The 19803-nt window shown below is 41.0% G+C and overlaps 1 protein-coding gene across 4 annotated transcripts in view; it reads right to left on the bottom strand.

The window, feature by feature from the left end:
• Positions 1-11283: 11283 nt before the first annotated feature.
• The window catches only part of fam193a (family with sequence similarity 193 member A), a 31486-nt gene continuing 22966 nt past the window's right edge, over positions 11284-19803 (bottom strand). For all 4 annotated transcript variants that reach the window (XM_036137464.1, XM_036137466.1, XM_036137467.1 and 1 more), the window contains 3 exons: positions 17574-18438; positions 13877-13958; positions 11284-12241 (listed from right to left, as the gene is read on the bottom strand). In XM_036137464.1, the coding sequence (XP_035993357.1) occupies positions 12148-12241; positions 13877-13958; positions 17574-18438 (1041 nt within the window). In that variant the 3' untranslated portion in view covers positions 11284-12147. The remainder of the gene's footprint in view (positions 12242-13876; positions 13959-17573; positions 18439-19803) is intronic.

Below are 19803 nucleotides of genomic sequence, written 5' to 3'. Positions count from 1 at the left end.
CGATCTGAAAAAAGTGGTTGGCATTTGACATTAGCCCCCCTTTTACTCTGACACCTCTAAATAAAATTGCTTACCTATTAATGTAAATAGATTCAACCGGTATGTAGCTTGACCTCAGGGGAAACCCAGCTGATGAACAAAAAGCATCGCGAAGACCAAGGCACATGGCTGTCAAAGTATTTAAAGCACCCTTAGGTGAAAAAAAAAAAAAATAGAACAAACCATTAAGATAGAAACCTGCCGAGAAAACGGTCATCCACGGAGGACGCACTGCAAAAACGGATCTAAAAATAAGTAAAATGATCTTAAAGTTAGTGTATTTATCCTCGATTTGAGCAGGTAAATAAGATGATCTGCCAATGGAACGAGTATCTTTACCCCTAAAATAAGATAATTAGACACCCTGCACTTGAAATAAGATGATGGAGATGAATTGTTCCTATTTTAATTGCAAAAATCTTATTCCATTGGCAAATCATCTTATTTACCTGCTCAAATCAAGGACAAATACACTGATTTTAAGAACACTTTACTTATTTCTAGTTCTGTTTTTGCAGTGCGGGTAAGGAGGGCATACGTTGAAGAGAGGCCCGCGGTGACTCTGGAGGAGCTACAGAGATCCAGGTGGGAGAATCTGTTGATGAGAAAACTACTGTGGGTTCACCCCGCAAATCTGCCCTTTACAGAAGAGTGGTCAACGGAAAGCCATTGCTAAAAAAAAAGCCATAAGTTGTTGGGTTCACACAGGAAACAAGTGGGCTGGCCAGATATGGCGGTGGCAGCATCATGGTGTGGGGGACAGGGAAGCAGGTTAGCAGGGATGGCCGTTTATTTGCATGTTCCATTCATAAACAGTTCGTCAAACGACGTTCGCTTAGGTCTCCCCCCCCGACGGAAACGCAAACAGTTGTTTACATCGTGATAAAGATCGGTGCAGGTCAGATCTTGATTGACTAAATGGAATGACTTGAGTTTGTTTCGGACCCCGGTGTCACAAACACATGGTCTGGTTCAGTGCGTACATGTACACACAACGTGGGTTGCATCTGGGCTACAGGAGCTGTGGTATCTGAGGTCAGAGCTGAAAAAAAAAAAAAAAAAAGGGCATACCTCAGGTTTTTCCCAAAGCTCTGTTGAAGAATCTGGCGACACTTAAAGTGGCACTGAAATAAAAACCTGATTACTAGAGAACATGGGAACTCCCACAGCCATCATACATTCAGAGAAGACAGTTTTACTTTTAATATCGCCTGAATGTTACAGGGTTGTGGAAAAGCGTTTTCCAAGTCCAAGTCCAAGATGACGTTGTTCTCTGGTGGGAACTCAATAGCAACAACTCTTCCTAAAGTGACTACTGTACATGGGACAGAAATTGAAATTGCTAACTTGCACAAGTACCTTGATGTTATCATTGATGATAGACTCACTGTCAAAGAGCACATTAAAAAAAGTCTTAAATTAAAAGTCAAGCTGGGTTTCTTCGCTAGAAACAAGTCTTGTTTCTCTTGGCAAGACAGAGATTATTTAATCTGAGCAATGTGTGTTGTGCTCCCACATTTGATTGGACGTCTTGCGTTATGTATGAATGTATGCGGTTTCATCGTCGTTTCGTGGCAACTCTTGTCTGCCTGCTCTTGGAAAAGATATTTTTAATCTCAACGAGGATTTACCCAGTTAAATAAAGGTCAGGGGAAAACTGATGAGGAAGCAGCCCGAACATTACGGTTGACAAACGCCGATGATGAACATTTTGTGCTTTCTTGAACAAAAATAGCTTAGGCCAAGTCGGATTAGATGTCTCTGAACATCAGCATTCAACAACAGAATTGGGTCTGATTTTCCTTTTCTGTCATTTTACAAGAGAACTGGAGAAAAGATCCCGTTCATCGCCTGGTTTGAGCAATACTTTAGCTGTGAGGCAGGCAGCCTCATGTTTGACTGTAGATTAATTTGGTATAAACGCTTCATTGTTGACTCCGTCCTGCCAGGTGCCCCAGTTATGCAAACACAAACCAAGCCCAAATCATCAGCCCTCCAACGCAATGCTTCAACTCAATTCAGTCCAGATAGACTTGAATAACCCCAAAGGAAAATGAAATGTAGCTGTAACCTGATAATATCCAAGCTTCTTCAAAGGGTGGTGGATGATGATGACTGTGGGCAGGAAGGATCTATAGCTGTCTGTCTCACAGCAGTACTAGAAAAGCCTCTGACTGAAGACTCTTAGTAGCTGTGTGGCATTTGGTATCAGGTGTGTGTTGGAATATATTGTGCTTGTTTTTTTGTCAACATTTGTACCCTGCATTACAGTAAAATGTGTCTGTTTTTGCTCCATTGACTCATTTAGAAGCAACTTTACAATCTCAGAACACACTGTCGCTTCATGCTTGCTCAGTATGAGGGATTGCAACAAAGCCATGTACAATGCAGACGACTCTTCCTGTAGCTCTACGCTTCTCCAGGAGTGAATGCTGCTTGTCGGGACTTTGAAGCAATCAACTGGTTCCCTTATATAGGACATTTTTGACCAATCTGTATAATATGATTGAATTTGACTTTGTAAAGTGCCTCGAGATGACATGTTTCATGAATTGGCGCTATATAAATAGAATTGAATTGAATTGAATTGAACTGGCATACTTATTTAAGAGGCAACATTTCCAGAAAAGCCATTCTTCTTAATCCTTGTTTTCATGTTCCCGATATGAACCTCAACATCTAAAATTACTATAGAGTCTAATATAAAGCTCTTTTTTTTCCTGTCACTGAGCATTGCACACTTTGGTCTTGGGGTGAATTGCTGGGACACATACACTGCTGGGAAGACATGCAACTGTCTTTCCACTGGCGAACAACAGTTTTGACTGCAGAAGATTTAATCCAAGTCTTTAGGAAATCTTCTTTTACTCTGAAATCCTCAGATTGATAGGCAGCAGCTGTTTTTTTCCCCCCCAAAGGGCATTGCTGATGGCCTTCCACTGTCATTGTGTTGACGCACGTAGTACTGTGAAAATTTAGCTGGCTCCATACGGACATTGTCTGTTTTATTTTCACTTTTACTGTCACATTTGCCTGTTCCATGTCATAAAACTGTTTTCAACATCACACAACGGTAGCCTGAGCAAAAAAGGAATAGAAAAAGAGAAGCTTGAAAGTGACGATTTAATGTATTAAAGGTAAAAAGCTATCCAAATCAGTCTGGCCATATGTGAAAAAGTTATGGGACCATAACTCTAATAACCTTGGCTGCAGCAGCAGCTGCCGTCAAGTGTTTGCAATAACTGGGCATCAGTCTTTTCAGGTACTGTGGAAGAAATCTGGTCCATTCTCCTTTGTGTATTGTTGTAATTCAGCCACACTGGAGGGTTTTCAAGCACCAACGACTTGCTAAAGCTCACACCAAAGTATCCCAATCAAAATTAATTCTCGACATTGACTAGGCCCCTCCCAAACATTCAGTTTGTTTCTTATAGCCATAAAGAAAGCATATGGTGTCATCCAGGTCCAGAAGTAGTAAAGCAACATCAAACAACAGCCGTATTTTTCCTAAAACACTGTTTTTAATTCCCGATATAATGATATAAATACTTTTCAAGAAAATTCCCTTTAGTTTTATCAATGCACAGAATATTTTCTTAAAAGTCTTGGGGATCATCTGGGTGTTTTTTTTGTTTTTGCTTTTCTTTTTGCCAGATACAGGCCTTTCTCTTGTATTTGCTCAGAAGAGGATTTATTCTCTAAACTTGTCCAGTTTCAATCACTTCTCATGATTTCAGTCCTTCCCTGTTCTTGAATTTATTAAAACTGGGGCATGTTGTGTTGCTTATTGTGACCTTTTAATTTAAAGTTCAATAAATCAAGCAATAATCAGATTTGAGTGTGGCTTGTCAAATCCAACCCAGCTTTCCAGTTAAAGCATCACCGTGTTAAGTTTTGACCCAAGTATTAGCTTAACTTAAAATATGTTAATTGATTTTTCAGGTCAATTTACAGCACTTGACACGCATGGATGCTCCGTGCGGGCCGCCCTTCTTAAAAACTCACCTTCAGAGGTGCAGATCCGGCTCTGAATGGGTCATGTGACCCAGTGCGCCACTTTGCAGCAGTCTGAGCTCCCCTTAAACATGGGAGCTAACCAGACATGCTTCTACTTTTCTCATCCTTGCACCAAAGCTTTCATGGCCATGGTTGTTATTGTAAGATACAGTAAATATAGTTCACAAACCGGCATGTCAGCTCTTCTCCTCTGTTGAAGTTTCTGCAGCCTTTCATAATAAGGTGATTAAGCTCGTTGTCTGTCTCGTCCTTCTCTTCCACGGCTCCTGGAGCTCCCCCCTCCCTCCCCTCCGGCCTCGTCCTCTCCTGTTTCAGTGGGAGACTGAGGATAATCTAGAGGGGTGAATGTGAACTTGTCTTTAAAGTAACTCCATGACTTTTCAATCAGCAGGTCCAAAGTGCTGATATCAGATTCCAAAACAAGGAGGGAGACATTTAAATTTTTGACTGCAACATTGCAGGTGGCCTTCAAGGGGCTAAACCTGGATATGACAAGTCTAGCGCCCCTAGTGGCTAAACAATACATAGTGCTGCTTTAATTCACGATTACTTTTTCTCATGGGGCCAAGTCAGTTTGGGTAGGTTTTCTTCCTTAAAGGTAGAGTTTTCCAGAAGTATAGGTTAGAAACACCCAAGTCCCTTTTTGAATAAGCGAGTTGCAGACCCCGGGCCATGCTATGCAGTATGGGTAATGTCTTTTTTTTGGCCAGCGAACAACATTCAAAGATCACCGACTGTCAAATGACACCGTCTCTTTCTTAAGCTGGGACACTAAAGCTTAGTTATAGGTGATTTTTCCTGGAAATTTCCCCAAGTCACTTTTTCAATAAGACAGTGCAAGACCGTCTTACATGCTCTTCTGATCCCCAGGGGATCCACTCTGGTCTTATTTCTTTCTACTGAGGCCGTCCTCTTCTTCTCATAACCGTGGACACGGTTTGCTTCTTGCGGCTCTCAGCCATGTTCAAGGTATACAGTGAGAGCAATGGAGCTTAAATTCATGTCTGCTACCTGGACTCCAAACACACGCCGTGGTTTCTTTGGTAGCCCAAAGTTTTGAACTTGATTGACCCACGGATAAGTACGTTGCGCAATTCGCTTATTACTGCGCCTGCGCATGTTACCTGCTCTTCCGCTCCTCAGGGGGAATCGCATGAATGAATTTCCCAAATACACTATGATCTTAATTCTGCTTTCTGAGGCCTTCCTCTTTTCCTCAAAAACTTGCATGACAGTTTGTATCATGCGACTCTCTGCCATTTTAAAAGCATACGGTGAGAACAGCGGAGCTACAACTGGATACATAAACACTAGAAGTGCGCATTTGCAGCCAGCAAGAGGAAACTGGCAAGAAATGTGCACGCACACTGGCGTTACGTTGGCGGCGTCACAATGATTGGCATTGGACAATAGATCAATCAATCAATAAATAGATAAGAGGATCCTTAACTACAGCCCACTGTGTTTTTGTATTTATTTTTTGATACAGAAATTTATCTGTTTGATACTTTTGAAAAAAAAAGGTATAATTAAAACAGCACAAATAGAAGAAATTGTTGAAGGGACAGATACTTTTTCAGATTAGCATCCTTTCGCTCCAAAAGGGTGTACTTAGTTTTTTCCTTGAATGTATTAACAGTCCTGGGAACTTTACTTTTCTCATTTTCGAAGAATAAACTGTATTCTAATATTGGAGTCTGTTTTAACAATTTTCTTGAAAGAGAGTTTTGACATCCTAAGGTAAAAGGATTGTATCTTCCTTTTAAGCTTGGTTTAATTTACCTAACTTGATATAAAATTTAGCACAATAACTGGAAGGGGACAAGTTAAACCAGACAAATAAAAAGAAAATAAGTTGTAAACTAAACCAACCTCATTTTCTAGATAATTGATAATGATAGATAATGGCTGGGTTACATGATAGCCCAGGTTTGTGTCAAGGAGGAGATACCTATATTGTAGTTTAATATTATTCAAAGCAGTTCAGATTTTATTTTATTTTTTTACAGAATTTTAACACTGAAATAATATCTTTTTTTAAAGAACATTGAGAATATCAAGAACAGTAGCTTCTTTTTCTATTACTTCACAAATCTTACAATGAGAATTGGCAGCATCACATGGTAAGCCAATAATTAACTAACTGAAGGGAAAATACTTGTGGTCAAAAGATTTCCAACACATTGATATCTTTAATAGGGCTTTATCTCATGTACCCACAGAGGCACTGCTGCCATATTTGGCTTTTAAAGGGCAGTTTTAGAACGTTGTCTGAAAGCAAACCACACACAGAGGAGCTGAAATACATGCAGGCCTAAAAAAAAAAAAGAAAGAAAAAGAAATAGACCACGAGGTGTCTGTTGGGGATTCTCCCCCCCGCCAGCTTACGCCTACGCGTTACAACAGGGTCTAAAAGTGACTGAACTTCCACACAAACGCTCAACCCACCCATCTCGGAGTGGAAATAAATAGGTCACAAGTCCCCACCTGAGTCTCTGGGAACTTTTCTAAGAAACAAAGAATAAATAAGAAAGGTTAGAGCAGAGGACCGGTTCCTGTCAGAAAGTGGTTTTCAAAGCATCAGGATGTACCGAGGCAGCTTTTGTGTACTAGACAGGGAATAACCTCAGCCTTACACTTATCCAGGCAAATACAAGAATGGATGGATACAGCCATTAATCTTATGTTATTCCTAAAAAAACGGGAAATTCCCTCCATTGCGTGGAAATTCCCAAAGCAGCATACAGGTTTATTTGAAATGGATTGCTGTGGCGATCATTTTAATTCAATGTTTATTGATAGACTCACAGGGCATTGATGTAAACTGCTTTTTTTCTTCCCCAGTCTTCTTGGTAGGAAGTCAATGGTTTATCCTATCAAACGCATCACTGAGACAGATTTTAGCCTGAAAGGAGGAAGGGGATTCCCTCTTTGGAATTGTACACAGTCCTGCTATGCTCCAGGCAGTGTTGTAATGAAAAGAAGAGCATTCTTATTACAAGCTAAAAGGCAGCGCTCATCCTTTTAAACTAACCCACAGAGGCAATTATCCCCCCCAACTCATTGTCAGACTGCTCTGTGGATCAATAATTTAGAATAGAAATGTCCTCTATTGCCCCACAATGGGGAAATTCATCCTTTAAGTCAACATCTGTTAGAATCTTCTCGTTTGTCGAAGTATAATTTACTCCGATTCTTAAGAGGCCTAGATATTTAGAGAGAGCCCCTCTACGTGTTACAAACAAATCTCTTCCATCTTCACATTTTATTTAGATCACGGCCTACGTTTGTGTGTCTCATACAATTTTCGGGGTGTTTTTGACTCGTCTAAATTTGCGTAGATTTGCCTAAATGCGGTAGATCCAATATTACAACAGCGCTGACTGAGAGCGACCTCACACTACAAACAGCTAGACTGTCATTTTTATGAGTCATATCTGGTCTCTCTGGCAAGCCAAAAAAAACCAAAGAAAAAAAAAAAAACTTGTGTCTTGTCCTGTATGAAGAACTTTTACCACAATGCTCACTCATCAGGTTGGACCTCATCGTGAAATCCCACCGTTTTAAGACAGAACAGCTCTTAGGACAAGTCAAGAGGAAGCAGCGATGAACACAACCCTACCTCACTTCCTCTTCCTGATTAGTCATTCACTCTTTATATGAAGTGTGAACATACTTCAGCTTTAGAACCGAATAAATTTGATTTAAAAAAATTAAAATCACATTTAGAAAAAACAAATACATTTCTATATCCTGAGATTCACCTCTTGATCCAGATTTTTGCAAAACAAACGGAAACTTAAAACGAGTTCTTGAACTGTTCAAAACCAATAAGCTGACATTGTTATGGCATCAGCTCAGCAGGAAATATGGGGCTTGTGGTGCATTCTGGTTAGCAGAAAATTGAATTTGAAGCATATTATTTTGCAAGTTATGCAGTTTCACCAAATATCATTACACGACTTCTTCCAGCTAGTATTAGTGGAAACAAAGGTACAGTGTTAAATCCATGACTCAACTGTCCCAATGTGATTTTATCTGGAGATAAACGATGAACAGATTAACAAGGTTTGTATGCAAAACTCTTAAGTAGTGGCTTTTTTTATTTGACGTACTTTGCAACTGAAACTTGAGCCTTGGGATCTACTTGACTCAGTTGCAAAGCCCCTCTCGATTGATTATGACTGTTAATTTGAGGATTTCCCATAAGGAACTGGTACATGAACGCGTGACTCACCCTGCAACTCTGCATGCGGCCGCAGAGGTGCAGAAGAGCAACAATGGGTAAAATTCCTGCCATTGTGCAGGAAGTAATGACAATTTTCCTTGAAAAAGAATGCTGACATTGAGGTTTCTGCCTTAAATCAAGGGAAAATTATATTGTTTGGGATACGCTTATTTGCATACTCATGTTGGATAACTTTACAGACCCTTGAGCAGCTGTCTTAGCATTATTACTATAATGCCAGTAATATGCAACAGAACTTTGAATTGTCTTGTTACAGAAATTAACTACACATATAAACTTGCCTTGCCTTATTATCAAAATGTTACTAGACAAATCTTTGATTAGATTTATAATTTTATGTATATAGTCATAAACATGCGTTCCGATGAGGCTTGTCAGATTAAAAGCACCTTTAGAAAATTTCATCCATTAAGCCAGTATTAAACATTCTTTTCTTTCAACTTAAATTTTAGAATTCTTATTTTTTTCATTGGTTTCATGTAATATCATGAAATAAAGTCTTAAAAGCATCAGTAATCTACACGATATAAAGTATTTGCCTACCCATCCAAATAGTCAAAATCAGGTGTTTTATCACTTTCAGGCTACAGATGTGTAAAATCAAGCACCAAGGCTTGCAGACTGTTCTTCGGTCGCTCTCGGGAGCTTAACAAACTCCAGCGGGGTTCTGCCATAGGATAGGATGCCACCTGTGTATTAAGCCCAGTTGTAAAATGTCCTCACTCACTCCACAGTCACCTGTCAGTGGTATAATGACAAAGTGGAAGCATTTCGGAACAACAGCATCTAAACGATGAAATGGTAGGCCACATAAACTGATGGAGTGGGGAGCCACCAAACTTCATGTGGCCTTCAGATTAGCTCAAGAAAAGAGTGTAGAGCGCTTCATGGAATGGGTTTCCATGGTCCAGCAGCTGCACCCAAGCCAAACGTCACCAAGTGCAATGAAACATGTCAGATGAAGTGGTGTGAAGAACATCGACGCTGGACTCTAGAGAATTGTATTCGTGTTCTCTGGAATGGCTTATTACAGTTCTTCTGGCAATCTGATGGATGAGTCTGGGTTTGGCAGTTGCTAGGATAGCGGTACTTATTTGACCGCCTTGTGCTCAGTGTAACGTTGGTTGGAGGGGGGGGGGGGGGGGGGGGGGATTCTGGTACTTGGCCCTCAGTTCCAGTGAAAGCAACTCTGAATACTTCAGCAGACCAAGAGGATTTGGTTAATTTCTGCTTCTAGCTTTGTGGGAACTGTTCGGAGATGGCCCATTCCCCTTCCAACATGCACAAGAGCATAAAGCAGAGTCTATTAACCCTTGGATGAGGGTTTGGTGTGGATAACCTTGACTTGGTCTGCAACCCAACAGAACACATTTGGGATTAATTAGAGCAGACTGAGTGCCAGGTCTTGTAATCCAACATCTGTGCAGGACCTCATAAATGCGCTTCTGATAGAATGGACAAAAAACTACCATAAACTCACTCCAGAACCTTGTTGACAGGCTTCCCAGAAGAGTTGAAGCTGTTTTACCTGCAAATGGTGGACCAACGTCATATCAAACCCTATGGATTAAAAATGTCGCCCAAGTTCATATGCAAATAAGGCAGGTGAGTGAATATGTTGGAAATATGACTCGGTGAACAGCCACTGAAATAAATAATTGTCATTAATATTCTAATTTATTTAATGGGTCTGTAAAATATACTTGCTAGTTTTTTAAAGTGACTAGAGATTACATTTGTTGTGAAATACACAAATATGGATTTGTATTTTTATTTTTTTTTGCTCAGCCATAAATTCACATTCACTCTCATACCAGTAGGACGTTTACTCATTGCCACAAATTAGCTGTTCAGTAAGCCAGCAAAATGAGAAACAAAAAATCCCCAACTAGGACAACTTACGACTACTTTAATGAAAAGTAGTAAATCCGTGTGATAATTTTTGGGCACAAAAAAGCACCTTTTTCATTTTAAAAACAGCACCAAGTGTTAGCACAGGAAGGATGAGGTTGCAACTCCTTGTGGTAGATTTATACAAGCAGAAACTATATATATATTTATTTTTTATTAGATAAGATACTACATTTTGACTGATAAAAAGAAATACTTGATCAAACCAAATCGCCATTTGTTGTTTCTGTTTATAGCTCAAGCTAGTGTTAGCACTGTAAAACAGCTAGCTAAAAGCAAGCTAGAATTAGCTAATGCTAGCACTGCTAGCTAAAACAGGACACTAGAGAAAGTAAATCCCATTTCCCTTATTTAGAGGACATGCTAAAACAATTGTTGCCTGGGTCACTGTTAAATAAGAGCCCAAAGAAAGAAGAGGTTCAAATGGCATCTTCACTTTTTTTGTGTTAAAGCAAAACCAGGATTAGCTTTGTAGCACAGCTAGCTCCACCAAGAAGTCAGAAATGTAGCACCCATTGCCTTTTTACCAGACATGCTAAAAAATTATGTTACTTCTAGCACTGGTATAGAGAAAGAAAGACTTAAAACCTTGATACAGGTAAACAATATTTTTTCTACGGAGAACAGAACAAAAGAAGAAAAATATTTCTTGTCTTTAGGATAAGCTAACTTTAGTAATGCAGTACAGCTAGCCAACAGGAAATTATCAATGTAGTTTAAACCTGCCAGGCGACATAGCAAAATAAGATATCGAATTGTTCATTATCCTTTTAAGGATTTTTTTCATATGTAGCAACTACTTTTGGCAAATAATGAGTGATCATGTTCAGTAATTTTCTGTCCGGTTGTTTTAAAGGAGGTTGCTTAAATATTAGCTACCGATAATATCAGCCAAAATAATAAAGTTTCATCCAGCAATAAATCATTTTTGTCAGCGTAACAGGAAGCCTTGGATTCATTTCAATCAATGCAGCTTTTCTCTTCATGCCAAGTATAAAGTGTGTATGTCCATTGATTTTTTTTTTTTTTCTGTGTGCAGAAAATAAGATTTGACACAAGACACAAAAGCCTGCCATACTACTGTATTCCATCTTTCAAAAAAGAAAGACAAGATTTAATATTACTTAACAATATGTTAAAAGTAGCCAGATTGGCTTCAGTGTTAATACAATATACACTCTATAACATGTTGATAGTGTGAGTATTGTTCCTTTTCGATTTCATTCTGAAAGTATTGACACAAGCTGGCTACAGGTCAAAAAAAAGAAAGAAAAGTAACGGATTTTACTCATTTTTTAACAGAACTTAAAACCAAAAAAAAAGAACATTGTCAAGTATCACGGCTTCCTCCTTTCTATGAAATCAGATGGAGGCGGTGGAGGCAGTGGGAAGTGGAAACCAGCTAACCAAGCCTATTCCCTTGTCAATCAAGTGGACTAGACGGCATGGAACGATAGGATAGTAAGCCACAAAATGTCAAATACAGCTTTAATTCAGTATTTTTTTTCTTTTTCATAGTTTCAATAGTCTCTTTTTTTTTTCAGAAGGAAACCATCCAGAAATAGTAAGCATCTTTTGACTACAGGTTTGCCGATGGCTATTTTAGTCAAAAGAAACCCTTCATCTCAGACTAAAAGCACACAAGCACGCAAGGAAGATTAATCAGATGTAAAGTAGCATTTCGTGATTCTGTTTGTATTATTTCCATTTAATCTTTGCAGGTAAATTAGTCCAGATGGATTTGTGTTGGAACCACAGGGGGACGAGAACAAAGCAAGGCAGCGTGGGTGTGATTTGGGCACAGCAGGAGAGAAATTCTGGGGGGGGGGGGACATGTGAGTGAAGGTGATAGGTCAGGGATGAAAAGATTCGGGGTGGGTTTGTATAGCAATTATAGTAATGATTTGTGTTCTGACACGTTAACAACACCCTCAATGTGCAGCAAATGTAGCTTTCTTTAAGCTAAAGTTCGACCAGTTGATGGAGAGCCGCTGACGAGTCTGTCTGGCAGAGTCCAAGCAAAATCTGAAACAGAAGATAAAATAAAAATGTTTAGAAAATTTAAAAAAATGCAAACATTTACCAACAGAAGTTTGTTTTTAACGGTAAAAAGGGATCAAGATTGACTACCTGCAATGTAATCGTTAATTTTATTATCATTCAAGATGTTGTTTTCCTCCTAAAGCTTAAATTCTAGAGTCGCACCAACAGATTTGCTGACAGCTTTGGTAAAGCCGTCTGCAGAATCTTACATGGACAATCTTACAGAAATCCAACCTTTAAATGTATTAAGAGGAGAGACAAAAAGTGGATGGAGGTCTCCTACATTAACAAGTAATTGGGTTTCACAAAATCCAAAGTGGAGCCAATATTTGAAACATTTTATTATTTATGCTTGCGCTGATAATTATGTTTAAACCACGCAACACTGATGAGGCTTAAAATAAGCCTTTCCAACGCTCACTTTTAAGAGAGGTTCATCTTAAGGACATAAAAGGCTCTATAAGTTTTGCACAGTGTTGCAGTGGCTAGCGCTGTTGCCTTGCAGCAAGAAGGTGCTGAGCTCGAGTCCACTCCGGGTCTTTCTGCATGAAGTTTGCACGTTCTCCCTGTGCTTGCGTGGGTTCTCTCCGGGTATTCCAGCTTCCTCCCACAGTCCAAAAACATCACAGTTAGGTTAATTGGCCTCTCTAAAATTGTCCTGAGGTGTGAGTGTGTGTGTGAATAGTTGTTTGTTTTGTTTGTCTCTGTGTTGCCCTGCAATGGACTGGCGACCTGTCCAGCGTTTACCCCACCTCTCGCCCACTGACAGTTGGAGATAGGCACCAGCACCCCTCGCGACCCCAAAAGGGATAAAGCGTGTTGGAAAATGGAATGGATGCCAAAAATAAAAAGTCCTTTTTGTCCTAAAAATATCAAATGTAAATAAAGCACGCAGTTTACGTTGATGTTCCTGGAAAGTTTAATAAAATCAACTTGCTCACAAGTTTGAGCTTTTTGGCAACAAACACTCCACATTAGTGGGAAACGTATGCCTAGTGGTGAGGACAGGGTCATAAATGGTCCGTCAGATGAAGTCTACTTGCTCAATTAATTTTTTTAATCCTCAGACCCAAATTTTATTGAGAACCTGTGAGTAGAGCTGAAGAAAAGACAGAACCAAGAAATATACCTGCTTCTGTGTTCAACCTTTTTAGGCTGTGCCAAATTTATCCTCCAGTTACTATGCTGGTGAAGATTCTCAGTCATCCAGGTCATGGTCATTCCAAAAAAAAAGTAAAAAACAAAACAACTGGACTTGTTTTTCGTAGTTGAAGACGTTTCGCCTCCTCTCCAGGAAGCTTTCTCAATTCAAAAAGTCTGAATTGAGAAAGCTCCACATTACTCCAGACTTTTTGAATTGAAAAAGCTTCCTGGAGAGGAAGTGAAACGTCTTCAACTACGAAAAACAAGTCCAGTTGTTTTGTTTTTTACTTTTTTTTTTGGAATGATCCAGTTACTATGCAAACTGGTAAAGTCCTGATTAGTGGTAGCTTCATAACAGCTTTAAAAATCCACTTATCACTCATTTAACCAGGAAATTAGACACAATTAATGGAAACTAAAAGTGGAAAGACATTAAGTATGCGGGCAGGGTTTATATTATGGTAACGCACATACCTTTTGAAATACTCCACCTCCCTCTCCGTCTCATCCATTTCTGTGCTATCAAGGTCGATGTCTTTGGGCAAGAATACATCATCTGAAAAACAAGAAAAAAAAAAAAAACATATTGAGAAGCTAAAGTGAAACCGGTTTTCCACTTCTTCCACCCAACTCAAACGCTTACTTTAGTCGATCGACTTGACAGTAGCAGTCTGAGCACGTCACGCAAGCACAAACCAAACCGTGGCTCTACCACAGAAAAGCCGCGGGACCGACCAGTGAGGAAACAGATAGTGCTGTCCCAGTGCTCATTTCAAGATTCCCTTTCTAGTCGATGCAGAAGCAGTTTTAGTAATAGCGGCAGTTCTCGGAAGTACGGGTGTAGTAAGCTCCGACGAAATTAAAAACGCCACAGCATTTCTCATAAAGTCCGTCTTGTCCAGTCGTTGTCATTATGTGACTCAAGCTCGTATTTTGAGCCCAGCTGTTAAGGTGACTGCTTTAAGCTACGCACTTCCTGTCTACGTCTAAAACTTTTACTTTGAAGATGTTACGTCTTAAAAAAGTTGAATATTTTGTAAATGTGCAGTTTTTTGCCAGTCATCTCAGAAAGGCACATCACATACAATCGTTACACATAGCGTGATCCATTCCACACCTTTGTTTCTTGTAATTTTGACGCTTATGGCTGACAGATAATGAAAACCCTGAATTCAACGTCTCAGAAAATAAAATACTGTGAAAAAGTTCATCAGACCTCAGATCAGCTGACCAGCTGCTCCTGGAGGTCAGAGATCTAAACTTAAGCTCAGAGGAGACAGAGCTTTTAGTGTTTGCCGTTCCATATTTGAAGCACTCCTTTATTGTCAACTTTTAAAACTCGCCTCAAGACACATTTTTATTCCATGGCTTTTAACACATGTTGAGACTTTTGCAGAAGACAGTCATTGACACCCTTCACAAGACGGCATAAGCTACAAAAAGGTCATTGCTGAAGAAGCTGGTTGTTCACAGAGTTCTGTATCCAAGTATATTAACAGAAAATTGAGTGGAAGGAAGAAGTTTGGTAGGAAAAGATGCACCAGCAACAAGGAGAACTGCAGCCTTGTCAAGTGAAATCCACTCAAGCATTTCAGGGAGCTGGACTGAGGTTAGAGTCGGTGCATCAAGAGCTGCCGCGCACAGACAAATCCTACGCATGGGCAAGAAGCGTCTTACCTGGACTAAGGAGAGAAGAAACTGAACTATTGCTCGACGGTGCAAAGAACTGTTTTCAGATTAAAGTAAATTCTGCATTTAATCTGGAAACCAAGGTCTCAGAGTCTGGAGGAAGAATGTAGAGGCTGTTAAAGTACAGCGGGAAGCTCCCAGCCATAGACGGTTTGGTGTGGCATGTCGTCTTTCTGGTGTTTTCCTAAAGTTTTCCTGAAGTCCACAGTCAATGCAGCGTCTACCAGGACATTCTAGAGCACTTTAATTTGCTGGTTTTATTTCCCCAACACCTGCCCACACTGCCAAAGATACCGAAAGCTGGTCCACTGGCCGTGGTGTTCCTGTTCTTGATCGGCCAGCAAACTCCCCTGACCTAAGCCCCGTAGAGAACCTCTGGGCTGCTGTCAAGCGGAAGATGAGAGACACCAGACCCAACGAGGCAAATAACCTGCAGGCAGCTATCAAGGCGATCTGGGCCTATTCCACCTACGCAGAGCCACAGGCTGATGCCTCTAACGCCACGCCGCACTCATGCAGTACTTCATGCAAGAGGAGGCCCAACCAATATTGAGTTCATAAGCAACCAAATCAACAAAATCACAAGAAATCAAAAGCTTGAAATATTTCACTCTGCGAATATCGCATCCTTAAAATAACAGTTTCACTTTCTGAAATATAACGTTGCGCTTTTACGCAACATTCTAATTTTTTGAGATGTGCGTTGACAGAGGGGACTAAAACTAAACTAAAGCGATCATAAAACAACGAGGAAGGATTTTTAAGCACTGTGAGAACCGTGGGCGCCTGACAATATTGAAGTTCCTTCCTACTGGAGCTAAACTAAAGGGCAGTTATTTTACACTGATCGGAGATTATTTATACAGCAATACTTATGAATGCCAACCTTTATGTGTGAAAACAGAAAAAAAGAGAACATTTTAAAGCCTTTTTTTGGCAACATATGTTCTACAATGCCACTGACTGGATTCTTTGAAAAAGAGTGTGAGATTTATGGAACTTTTACTGTTTGTTAAAAACTAGCGCTGTCAAACGATTGCAAATTTTAATCGCGATTAATTGCATAATTTTAATAGTTAACTTGAGATTAATCGTAAATTTAACGCATATTTTGTCTTTTTATTTCTGAAAGTGTAAAAGCCTGTTTGGTCATTTAAATATGCAATTCTGCACTAAATGACATTGGTAAAAAACATGCTTGTACAAAAAATAGGTTTATTTTTTATTTTCAAGCACTTTTCAGAATTGGAATAAAAACATCCTGGTGCCCTAAAATGTTAATTTCTGGCCAATAATGGCTAAACCGCTAATCATAACGCCCTGATGTTTACACAATGTGTAATCAAATCAACATTTTATGGCAAAATATTTTTTTTTGCCTTTTAAACAAAGATAGACATGGTATTAAGCATTTACATATAAAGTAATACTAATTTTACATTTTAATAAAGTTTTCACTCACACACATTTAATCCTGAGCTTTCACACCAACAACAATAATTTCTTCGTATATTTTTGCATGCTGTTTATATCCACATTCATACAGAGTTTTTTTAAAGCCTGGTAAAAGGTTTTAAATTCCCAGATCATTCCAGAGTCTAACACTTTGCTTAATACACTTGATAGAGAACTGTTTAGCACAGCTACATGTGCTGATACTGTAACTCCAGGCACTTCGTTTGGCAACGTGATTCAGCCTTAGTTTGTCAAATACAGAGACAAGGAATTAATAAGCATTAAAGTACGGTTTATGGGTTGGAATTCTGCAAGGTTATCAACGTGTAAAAACTCTTCCCCAGAACCAATGTCTTCTCGAAATGGTCGTCTGCACCACAAAATCTACTTTCAGCAGTTATCACCGGTTATTGCACCGTAAACTGCAGAAAATACGGGCAGAGTTGCTCTTTCTGCCTTTCCTCCCTCGGCTCTTATGTCAGGATGCGCTCCAGGCGTTATGAGGAGGAGAGATATTTCAGCTGGTTATACTCACTGTGCCTGTAGTGCGGCAGCGGCACTTATTTTAGAGCCCAAATAAGCGACTTCACTTTCAGAAACAAGCCCAAAAAAACTGCAACCCGCAACTCATGAAATTTACAAGCGACTTTAGAAAAAAGTAGCCAAAGTTGCATGAAATAAGCAGACTTGGCAACAGTGAGCGCGGGTCTCTAGCATTCTTGGAACTACGGAAAGCAGCGAGGGTAAAAAAAACAGTCCGGAGAGCGCTGAGGGGAAACAAGCATTAACGCGATTAATGCACATTAAAAGAAATTTCACCGTTATGGTCTAACAAAGTTAAAACGTTAAAACTGACAGCCCTATCAAAAAACAAACAAAAAAAGTTGTGAATTTAGTTCCCCCCAACATTTCTGTGAACCAAAACACGTTGGACTATCTTGTCAAATGTCAAATGTGTTGTTACACCCCTACTAGACGGCCATGTTTCCTCATTTTAGCCCTGAAAGTGAATCTTACTGACACGCACCTATCGAGGTGTTGATCTTGTCCCCCTTCTTCTTCTTGCTTTTCTTAGCCTTGCCTTTAGGCTGCGGTGACTCTGCCGTGGGCGGTTTGCCGTTCTGTTGGGGCTCGAAGTGGGGGGGTGGCGGGGGAGACGGGGAAGGGTTAGATACAGGGGGGCTCGTCCTCGCTTCTTTGACTTGGGTAAGGGGCTGTTGTGGTTGCTGCCTTTTTCCACTGACACATCTGCCATTACTCCTTTCCTCCTTGCGTGGTTCGGCGGTCGGGGGCGAGGCCGGGGTCTCAGCGGCTCTGACTCGTGTTGCTTTGGTATCTGCGGTGCCGTTAGTCTTTGCAGCCTCGTCCGAGCTCTTGGGGAACTCTGGGACTCTTTTTGCAACTGAGTCACAACACGACAGCTTCCCTGACTGCTTGGCTTTGCTTTTACAGCCAACCGTGGGAGACGCACCGTTGAAGAGGTGAACTGTGGAGCTGGGGATGTGGGCCTCGCTGGAAAGCCTCTTTTCCGCAGGGCACTTTGAGGTGTGCTGCAAGCTGGGGTGGGCTACGGCTTCTAACTTGGGCTCTTTCTGGTCAGGGAAGCGGATAAGGTTTTTGAGCAGCTGCGAGTTTCCGTTCTGAAGGTTATCTAGGACATTCTGAGCGGTCTGTTTAAGGGGCTGTGGGTTGTTGGGAGGGGGAGCAGTGTTCTCCTTCGCTTTCTCTTTCTTTTTCTTTTTGGCAGCCCGATGCTGCTGCAGTTCCTGCAGCCGTAGCAGTTCTTTTTGAAGTGCCGCCTCTTCCTCTTCCTGCCGCCGCCGCCGCTCCTCCAGCAGCTGCTGCTCCTCCCTTTCGCGAGCCTCAGCCTCCAGCCGAGCCTTCTCCTCCATCTGACGCACAGAAAGACACACAGAGACGTTGGTAATCTCCAAATCAACACTTTATGTTCTAGGTGCAAAGCTCTGCAAAGAGAGCAAAGTAGTGCACAGTTGTGATGTGGAAGGAAAACGAAACAATTAAAAACCTTAAAAGTGTGCCTAGCATTTCTATATAAGCCTCTTTACTTTAACAATAAACAGTTCTGCTGAATGTAACTTCATTTCAGTATAAATCCAGCTATAAAAATCAGCAAATGTTCAATCACTCAAACGCCACAGCTTCCAAACCACGACACCGAACTTAACAGGCCAAAGGTCAGCAGCCAAAGGTCAGCAGGTTCCAAAACAAAACCCTTGACCACAGCTTGCTCCCCTTGAGGTGTCGGCCGCATGCCGCTCCCAAAGGAAAGGGTTAAACGCAGACAAATTTCCCCTCTGTGGGACTATAAAGGGAAAAATGTGTTCAATTCTAACTTTAGAGGAGCTGCAGAGAACCAGAGCTCAGGTGAAAACAATCGGTTGAAAAGTCAACGGTCTTCATGGGAGAGTGGCAAGAAGAGAGTCCTGTTTTAAAGTTTGCCACAAGCCCCACAGCAGCAGACATGTGGAGAAAGGTGCTCTGTCCAGAGGAGAACAAAAACCAGACAACATGGTGTGCATAAGGAATGCAGATCAAGGGAAGAGCGTCATGTTGAGGGGAGGCTTTTCTTTAGCATGGCGAGGGAAGCCGTGCTAGAGTTGAAAAGAACAAAAATGGAGATAAATGTATGAAAATCCTGGAAGAAATCCTGCCAGAGGCTGCGAAAGGCTTAAAATCAGAACAGTGGTTCAACTCCTTGTAGCACAACATCCATCCATCGTCTTCTGCTTATCTGATATCGGATCGCGCTGGCAGCAGACGAGAGACACCCAGGCGTCCCTCTCCTTAGCGAAGAGGCGTTCCCAGGCCAGACGGGATACACAAGCTCTGGGCGGTCGCCTCCCAGGGGGACATGCCCAGAAAAGCTCCAAAGGGAGGCTCCCAGGGGGAGACCCTGATCAGCTGCCCAAACCCCCTCAACTGGCTTCTTTCAAAGTGGAGAAGCAGTGGCTCTACTGGATAACAGCGCTTCTCACCCTAAAGGCTGGTTCACACGGCAGGATTTTTAGCCCGTGGCTCTTAAGATAATCTTAAAAGAATATCCTGCCTGTGTGTGATGTGGTAAGAGCGATCGGGTCCACTCGATGGAGCGTCAGGACCGCTCCAACCTCAAATCGGGGATGTTTAACATGTTGGATCGTCTCGCTCCGATATCACAGTGTGTGGAGTGTCCCCCAGAGAGAAACGATCTTGCAGCCTGTTAAATGTGAAACCCAGGGGAAAAAAACAACAAAAAA

Source organism: Fundulus heteroclitus, chromosome 5 (genome assembly GCF_011125445.2).
Source record: "Fundulus heteroclitus isolate FHET01 chromosome 5, MU-UCD_Fhet_4.1, whole genome shotgun sequence".
Lineage (NCBI taxonomy): Eukaryota > Metazoa > Chordata > Actinopteri > Cyprinodontiformes > Fundulidae > Fundulus > Fundulus heteroclitus.
The sequence above is the reverse complement of the archived record's forward strand: the minus strand, read 5'-3'. Positions and strand labels throughout refer to the sequence as shown.